Here is a 9,939-nt window from a genome sequence, read left to right on the forward strand (position 1 = left end):
GACTAGGATCGACTGCAGCTGTCCTACCAGACTGTGACTTCTATGATGATCCCCAAAACCCCAGCCCGTTGCTATGAATCCATATTTTAAGTATGTTTTATGTTTTGCAAAGAAAGTAGGATCTAATCTAGAAAAAACTTCAAACCATGCAACACAAACGTTTTCTGACCAGAGTTTCTCATGTTTTTTCCTTCTCTTGTCACTTTTCCTGCGCAACATATCTTCCGCTTTACAATATTATAAGTTTATTTCCCCTTAAAACTGGGCATGCCTTTGCTCAATTTTATAAATTGCTGCACTGCTAGTAGATCCGCGCCCCAAACCCAAGCCAGAGGATCTGATGGTATCATGACATCCTGATAGTCAGATGATATACACCCCCTCCTCCCCACATCCCAGAAAATAAAAAAAATATAATCGAACCAACAGCTGTCTCTGTGAGCATGACAAAGTAAGGTTAGTTGATCGGATGTGAATGGAGAATGAGAGAGAGAGTGGGAGAACATGATACTGAAACAACAAGGACTGCTGCGACCGTCTCCATTACAAAGCAAATCTAAGACAAAGTGAAAGACGCAGAAGGGTAAGCACATGAGAGATGCACAAACAAGGATGTGCAATTTTAGTTTCTAAGCCACAATCCAAAGTACAATTAATACGATTAAAGATTTGGGAAAAGAAACAAGGCAATCGAGAAAATGTAAGATGGGGGTCCTACTGTTTTTACCCATCTCTAGAAGAATTTTCCTTGTGCTTTGCATGCCTGTCCTTAGCCTTGTTAGTCTTGGCACTTCTGTTATTCTGGTTGCTAACAGACCCTTCTTGAGCACTACACATCTGAGACTTCATCTTAAATCCAAGTTTTTTAGACACATTTCCCCAAGTGCTAGAACCCTTGGTGCCACTCAATTTCTCAATCTCATGTCTCATGCTTGAACACTCCTTCTCAAGCTCAGAAACCCGCATTCTCATGTTAACCATTCCCACCTTCAAAACTTGATTCTCTCTGACAGCTGTTGCCCAGCCACTCTCAGTAGACCCAGCAAGGCCACTTCTCAACTGTCTTGATCCATCAAGATTATCAGAAACCAGAAAGCAGCCAGCAATGGAAGTCCTTAATTGAAGCTGCTCAAAGAAGAGAACTTGGACTATTATTCTTAGGGGAAGCCTCTCATTCTGGGCAGCATGAGTACAAGCTTCCAAGGAGAGCTTCTGGCAATCAATCAACCTGCAGAGCTGTTCTCTGTCAGACTCTGCCAACCATGGGTGTGACTGCAAGTTTGACCAAAAAACAAAAATCAATGAGCTCAAATGGGCAAGTAAATATTTTTAATCGTTTTTCTTGTTCTTTAATTAAGATTTGTCCCCAATAATTTCTTCCTTCATCATTTGTTTTTCATTATCTTGAAATCTCAAAACCCATTTACCAAAATTCCCTCTTAACTTGAATATTGCAATCAAATGTTTAAGTTGTTAAGTAGTGTTTAGAATTTTATGATATAAATCCCCATTTAAATTATGAAAGAGTAGCAAAATTTTCAATCAAAAACCCTGAAAACGAGAAGTTTTAAGATATTTCTATTGTTACATGAAGTAAAGGAAAAGAGAATAAAGGAAATATTTAAAAGGAAACGAAAGGCTAGAACTGTTAAGAAAAAAGGGCTGAAGGTTGTTGTTAGCATTCCAGAGAATCTATTGTGTCTAATGCGCATGAAAATTTGGAGTGGAGAGTTAAAGAGAGCCACCTAAGGAAAGTAGGAAGTTATTGTCTGCTAGAGTGAAAAGATGCTGACTTTAATTAATACCTTTACAAGTGAAAAAAAAGAAAAAGATGGTGGTAGGATGTTTGAGTTGGAATAGAATATAACAAAAAAAAAAAAGGAAAAGAAAAAGATAAAATGACATGGCTATAACACAACAAGCTCTAGAAAAAAAACGCAAAGGGAATAACAGATTCTACTTGGTCTTTGTTTAGTCACTTCCTGGCTTAACATGCGAGACGTACAATTTAATTTTGTTTTATGTTAAAATGAAACAATAGAAAGTTGCAAGAAGTGATATAAGCTACCCATTTTCCAGATTTGTGCGCTACTGAGGTGTTTAGTACCTTCAGATAAATGTCTATTGCACGGTAAAGACCATCATCTAAGGGCCTCGCATACTCAGGAACAGCAGCAGCAAGAGCTTGAAAATTGGGGAGCTTCAAATTAACATCAGGGGCAACCTCTACAAGGTACCCATCAATCAGCTTGGCTACCGTTGTGATTGGTGTCAATGATGGTGATCCAATCAACTGCCTGTCATCAACTGAACATGGAGAAGATCCACCTGTAATTTGGTCCATGGCAAGGAAGTGCTCAAGAATCCGCTGCACACAGTCAACATTGTAAAGTGTCTCCGTGGAATAAGAGAAATTGGGCATCAAAAGATCTTCAAGTGTTGCTTGCTCAAGCTGCATCCCGATTCTCTTTTCCAAGTTTGCCAAACAAGAGGGGTTTGATTTTAGAATCAATGCTGTCCGGAGAAGACCAAACAAAAACTTGGTTGGAACTAGACCCTTTTGCACTGGAAGTAAATGATCAATCTCTTCCAGTAAAACCTTCTGCTCTTGTGGCGGAGCCCCTGCCCCTGAAGTCACAGGCATCAAACGGGAGGTAGATTCATTGGCACCTTGATGCCGATTCAGCCCAGGTAGGTACTTTTTAGCATAGAGGGCAATGGATCCAGCAAGAATCTCCAGTCTGATTCCGTGAGATTCCATGGTGGAAATCAACCTCTTATACAGTGGTAAACTTAAAGTCGATACATCCTCATACCACCAATCTGAACTTGAATGTTTTGGTCTAGCTCCTGTGCTTATCCCATTCCACATGACACTTCCGCCAGGGCTCTGCATGGGTCCATGCTCCATCATTGGCCACCCAAAGAGATTTGGATCAGTACAAGCCTTTGTGGTTAGCGACTCAATGCACCTCTTGGTAACATGATGTTCTTCAGCACGGGGAATATCATCACATGTTTGCAGTGCCTTTAGAGAGTCTTTCCAATTACGAAGGACAACTTGATTTAAAAATGTCTCAGTCTGTGTGATTAGATTTCCCTCCCCGTATTCCTCAGTCATTTCAAGATGCTCGGCAGCACAACGAAGATACACAACATTTGAGGCTGTAAGTTCAAGTTTCACCCCATAGCAGAACTTGGCCACGAGCTCAAATGTTTTAGCACCGCCAGGAATTTTAGGGAGACATATGACACATTTTTTATCTCCTTCTGACACTTCTGCAATCAACCTTTCCATAACTCCACTTCTAGAGAGCAAAGGAAACTGCATTAAGTAGTAATATCAAGGTGTAAGAATTGATAAATGGTGAAGAGCTTTTTAAAATAAACACTACTAACAAAAGCTGGATTTGGTAAGAGTGACTAAACTATAGAGAAGGACAATACTCTAATTTCAATTGACATGGAAAGCAGAATATAGGTTTATGTAGAATTGGTGCTAGTCATTTTTTCCCCATAAATTGTCCATCATATGTAGTTTTTTTTTTTAATAAAAAAAACAATATGCTATTTTCTAACAGGTAAAGCAACTTATACATGATCAATTAAATTTCATTCAGAATATCCAAGTAGAGCTTGTATAAACTAGAGAAGGTAAATAGTAGAACACTACCTTGTGAAGATGGAAGGACATCTCCTCAACTTCAACAACAACATCACTGGGAAGCCCGGTTGTGCAGAACCTATATTCATTCCATACCAGACTAAAGGTTAATGAGGGATATCAGTACGTCAATGGTTAGTGAAAAAGAACAAGGATATGGTCTCTTTTTACAAAAAACAGGAGTCTCTCCTCATAAATGAAATGATACCATAACACAGATTTAAATGTATGTTTTGGGTTCCTCTGCTTCTTTTCACATTCATGGCGACATGCAATATATTACAAAACAATCCTATGTGATCAGTGCTTTATAATGTCATGCTAAGAGAGCAGACATTGTCAACAAAGGCAGAGCCATACACCACAGCCCCATAATCACTAGAGCCAGAATGATACAACTCGGTGGTTTTGGCTGATTTACTTTGGCAGGTATAGCATTCATTTTTAAGCTGCCTGAAGAAGATCTCAAACATTTGTTCATCTTCCATATAGCAAATAAATGCAGTTCATTGTGACAACTGACAATTTCATAAGCACAAGCAAAATGATGTAAGGTTATTCTTGTAATTACCATCCCTAATGATCCTGTACAATTAAGATTACCGTTAGAAACATTTCTTCCAACATTTAAATTCCAACATGTTTTAGCAGGAGGCATTGGTACACAATGCCTTGTAATTCCGTTAATAATAATAGATACCTAAAGGAGCAAGCATTCCATGTACAGGAGTGGAATCCATCATTACCATGATATGCCTACAATTTCTCTCCCAAGGTTGTTAAACCTATAATTAAGGTGCAGTAGGTTTAAACCCCAACTGCAACCTACATATCCATTAGCTAAAGTACTTGATGGGTCATGTATTTTGTGCATAATGCATTACATGAACGTGCACATAGAAAGAAAACCCACGTCAGAAAAGTGGGATCTACCAATAGTTTTTATTATAATGAGCAAGGTGCAGGTTAGGATGAAAACATGCACCTGATAAACTAATTATCTCTTCAAATAGTCAAGTTAAACAATTAATAAGGAAGCTGACACTGTGTGGATGGGCTCAAGGAGTGTTGTTCCTTTCTCCTTTATTATCTATATTCAGTATGGCTATGGTTTTCTCCTCTTTCTTGTGAATGTATGAAATTTCTTTTGGAGAAACTGGATGATGAGCAGATGGAGATATTGCTTATGCTGGCCTGGTCTCTATGGAAATCTCGGAATGGTTTCATATTCGAACATAAAGCTTGAACCCCTCCTATGGTGATTTGTATTCGAACATAAATTGGAGAATGCTTGTCCTGCTGGAGGAATTATTAGTCAGAGGCATGTTGAATTAGTACGTTGGAAATGACCAACCCTGGATGTCCTTGAAATTAATACAGATACAGCAGTTTGTTCAGGAGCTGGATTAGGAGTTATCATCAGGAATAGCAACGGAGGTTTTATGCAAACAGTCATGAATTTTGCGAGAATGGCAGGTGCTTCTGATATTGCAGAGGCCCTAGCTTCATGATATGGCCTCTTGGAGCTGGACAGCCAGTTGGTTGTTGGAGCTATTAATATGAAAAGTCAGCTTTTGAATTATCTGGGGTCTATAACAGCAGACATCAAGGACTTATCCTCCTCCCTTTTTTCATTTCTTGTAAAAGGGATCCCAATATGGGCGCGCAGCTGCCGTAGTACGTTAGCAGTAGCTCATGGTAGTGAACAAGTGTTGAATGAGGAGTATCCTCCTGATATTTCTACTATTGTATGCACTGATCTTGAGTTTTCTTATCCATAAAAGCTTAAGTTTGATTCTCAAAGAAGAAAAAGGATGCTGACACTGAAGGAAGCTATCATAGAGAAACTGGAATTGGCCACCAGGGATTTAGACACGAGAACAAGAATGTTGGCACTCTGTTAGCAGGTCCATCAACTTCAATCAACTCTGTGCTACTTCAACAAACCAATGGCTAAAAATCAAAGACAATTCACCTTACCTCAACGCACCCAAGTCGAATGAGTTTAGTGGTATCAAAAGCGCATGCATTGATTGGATAAAACTCAAAGCAACTTAACTATACAAATATCAACTAAAAATTTTATTTTAAGGAAAAAAGAAAGAAAGAGGCAAGGCAAAAAGGAAAGCAAATTGGTAGATCTTAGCATGTATAGATGTCGTTGAGCCAATGCAGAATTTACTTTGACGATAAAAGGAGAAAAAAAAACGAGCTGGGCAAGAATGAAGATCGTAGAAGAAACTAGACTAGAAGATGAGGGAGTGTTACATACCAGGCTTGCCCTTGTCTTTGAAAGGCATCAATTTTGGATCCCAGTTTCATGCAAGCCATTGCTTCAGAAGGGAAGCAAACAAATCTTCCAAAAACGCAATCTCCCAATGCAGGTTAGCTTATTCAAGACTTAAATCCTATTATATATCACTCTGAAAGCTCTACAACACCTCCAACCAACACCCCCCCCCCAAAAAAAAAAAAAAAAGAAGGAAAAAAAAAAAGGAGAGAGAGAGAGAGTGTGTGTTCTTTCAGCGCAGTGACAGAAACCCACCCAGCAGGCAATAGGAGACCACTCTCAAACCGAAGCCCCCATTAAAAAAAAAAAAAAAAATCCCTCTTGAATTCCTTCAGCCAGACCGCAAATGCAGCTACTTGTCTGAAATGGCAGCCAAATCTACAGGAACATCGAGCAAACTAACATTGAATAGAATGTCTTACCCAGACGCTGAACCCATCAAAAAACTCCAATAACATATACCTGCCACCAAACAAAACACAAATCTTAAATCCTAAATCCCAATCCAAACCCACGCAGTTTCCCTTAATCAGACACTATAATATCTTTAGGTCAGAAAAGAGAAACAGACAGCAGTTTTAGGTCAACCCTTCCATTTTGCTGTGTTAACGAAACGAAAATACTGTTTATTAGACAATATTTTGGAAATGCGGCACAGCTTGTTTTTTTTTAGAGTTTTTCTGTTTAAAAACATATTATTTACTTTTTAAAATTTATTTTTAATGCCACTAAACTAATCCAAGGATTTTAAATAAAATTTAATTGAAAACTAAAAAAAACACATACTGCCATGCCAATCAAGTTCCTCGTTTATACAGCAGCAAATAATAACAAGAGATTCCAACGAACAAAAACAAGCACTAATGAGCCGGTGGGTGCGCTGATGAGCCCTCATTAATTAATCTAGTCTATTCAAAGTCATCATCGTATATCCATAATTAAATAAACAACTTGAAGAAATTATCCCGATGCTAATGGCACCAATACATGTTCTCCTCGACCTGTGGACCATTTAGCTTAAAACACACTCATTGCACTTCTAGAACTGACTGGTTACATGTCTGTTTAGCATTATAATATGATTTGAAGAAGAATTATAAACTATAACTTTCAATGATAGAATTCATATAAAACTGGGGTGCCTGTCCTAAGAACTATAATTAAAACAAAACAAGAATTCAACCATGTTTTATTATACTCCTTAACAGTAAGGATCAGAATATTTATTTCTATGAAATAGAAAAGAGTGTGGTAGTGTTTATTAAATATTCTTTAATAGGTGTTCCGAACCAGACATCATCATCATTAGCACAGGGAGACTGCCGACTACATCAACTTATTGCAAGTTGACCATATTGGTTCGGGTGGGCGATTTTATGGTTAATTTAACGACAACGGATATTTGAGGTTACAGCTATCTGCTTCGTCCAGCCAGGCCATGTGCATGCGTTTCTTCTTTCCATGCAATAATTAAAAAAAGAAACGAAGAAGAAGAAGCAATGCTAGTGCTCAATCAACACATTAAATGAATGAACAATGTCCCTCGCAAATACACGAATCATTTGCATGCGTGTGATTGTCAGTGGAGACAGATTCATGCCTTGTGCATGTAGTTTACTTAATAAAATAATAAAGAAATACACAAAAAATAATTGAATAAAAAAAAAAACTAAGTAGAGATATATGATAAAATAAACTTAGAAATCTAATCCCAAATAGTGGTAGGTAACAACTTCACAAATCAAATAGTTTATGCAATTCTATATTTAGTTTAATAGGTTTCTCAACAAATATAAATGTGGAAAAAATAATTATTTTTAATTTTTTTAAGAGTTCCAAATATCCCATTAGAAACATTAGAAATTTCAGAGATGTTTAAAATTTGTATAAAGATTACTTGAAAGTTTTTGTAAAGAACAAGTACTTAAATACATATAATCATTACAAATGACATTGTTTGATATAATTAGATGAAGAGTGATCGTAAAATCATACCTATTTAGCCACTTAAACAAGGTTATAATATATTATTTAATAGCTAATTTAAAGTTTGGTAAAAAGTGGTTGTAACTCGATTTTAACCTTTTATTTTGATTAAGTTTTCAATATAAAAATTATGGAGAAATACATTTTCAACATAAGTTGTCCAATTTTAGGTTGTTTTATAATTTTAACCTTTTAAGTTATCATATGCATGCATATTAATGAATTTTATAAAAAAAGAAAAGAAAAGAAAATGAAAGCAAATAAAAGGTTTAGTGAGCATAAAAACAATTAAAAAGAGGATGTGTGACTGTGACTGACATGAACATTGCAAACCCCTTTTTCAAGAAACATGAAATGATAGAATAAGAGAGAATAAAGAATAAAAAGGGAATATCATGTATGAATTTTAGATAGTATAAAATGATAAAGAAAGAGAGAGGGGGGATATTAAAACAAATCCTAACATATATAGAGAGAGGGGGAGAGCCAGAGAAGTGTGCAAAAGAAAGGAAAAAAAAAAGAGAGAAAAGAGAAAAAATCTTTTAGTAATGTGCAAAAGAAAGGAAAAAAAATAGAGAGAAAAGAGAAAAAATCTTTTAGTAAAAGAGAGAAAAAGATAAATTTTTAGTGAAGAACCAAATGTAGTGAGAAAAATGAAAAAGATATACAAAGAAAAAGACAAAAAAAGAACAATAAAAGAAAAGGAAAGGAAAGACAAAGAAAACCTTCATCTTCCTCCCTCCTCTTACTAGAAAAAAAAAAGCATTGAAAAGATCATACCTATTTGGCCATTTATATGAGGTTATAATGCTTTATTCAATAACTAATTTAAAGTTTGATAAGAAATATCATAATTTGATTTTGACCCCATTTCAATTAAGTTTTGAAAAAATATAAAAATTCTTTAGAAATGCATTTTCAACATAATTTGTCTAATTTTAGGTTATTTTATAATTTTTAACCTTTAACTTATCATATGTATATCATATGCATGTTGATGAATTTTTCAAAGAAAAAAAAAAAGAAAAGCAAATAAAAAGTTTAGTGCGTATAAAAACAATTAAATAGGGTATATATGACTAATATAAATATTGCAAATCCTTTCTCTAAGAAACTTAAAATGATAGGATGAGAGAGAATAAAAAATAAAAAAGGAATATTGGATATGAATTTTTGGTAGTATAAAATGATAAAGAAAGAAAGAGAGAGGGGATGAAAATTAAAAAAGCACACGCATGGGCACGCCTGCGTGCATATAGAGAGGAAGAAGTGCAAGGAAAGAAAAAAAAGAAAAAAATATTTTAGTAAAAGAGAGAGAAAAAAAAGAAATTTTTAGGGAAGAATGATGATTAGTACTTAAAAATGTATTTTTTTTCAAGGTTTTATATCATTATTTTGCACTTGAAGTATCAATAACTCTTTAACTAAAGCATGTTTTATACTAACATATCTAATAATATAAGATGCCTTTAATTTATGGTAAATGTTTATTTTAAATGCAAACCTATCACATAAATAAAAGGATTGATTGATGAGTTTAAGAACTTAAATTGAAAGGATAAAGAGATGGCCAAATTTAGAAAAGAAATGTCAGTGCAGTCCAAACCGGAATACTGTTCGGTAATTTGATCATATTTGAAGCTATAGATCTCAAATTTAGGTCTATTTTATATAGATAAAAAGATAAGACATAGGCTTACAACTTTCATATGGAGCCCAAGATTTAATAAGGTCATTTTCAAGTCCAAATTATAGCAACAATGAAGAAATCTGAATCTATCCTACAGCCCTACCACTGTTCATTGTTTGTTCCATATCTAGAGTTCTAGAAGTCCAATGATCTCTATTTTTTTTCTTGAAAAGCTGAGATAAATTTCTACAACTTTAATGTTTTCAAATAGTTCAAATTCTAACATTATCAATGACGCATCTCAGGCTTTAAAATAATCTTCCCTTTGATCCTGTTGCGCCACGTCATCAGGTGTACCAAACACTCGGT

General features: G+C 35.4%; 1 protein-coding gene across 1 annotated transcript; it reads right to left on the reverse strand.

Annotated features, from left to right (window-relative positions):
• Window positions 1-495: 495 nt before the first annotated feature.
• LOC105118973 (BTB/POZ domain-containing protein At1g30440-like) lies at window positions 496-6,599 on the reverse strand. Its single transcript, XM_011017038.1, has 4 exons — window positions 5,937-6,599; window positions 3,674-3,743; window positions 2,108-3,325; window positions 496-1,272 (listed from the first exon to the last, which is right to left on the reverse strand). The coding sequence occupies exons 1-4, from the start codon at window positions 5,993-5,995 to the stop codon at window positions 724-726; spliced, it is 1,896 nt and encodes a 631-aa protein (XP_011015340.1). The 5' UTR covers window positions 5,996-6,599; the 3' UTR covers window positions 496-723.
• Window positions 6,600-9,939: the final 3,340 nt, after the last annotated feature.

Source organism: Populus euphratica, unplaced genomic scaffold (assembly GCF_000495115.2).
Source record: "Populus euphratica unplaced genomic scaffold, PopEup_1.0 scaffold2394.1, whole genome shotgun sequence".
Taxonomy (NCBI): Eukaryota; Viridiplantae; Streptophyta; class Magnoliopsida; order Malpighiales; family Salicaceae; genus Populus; species Populus euphratica.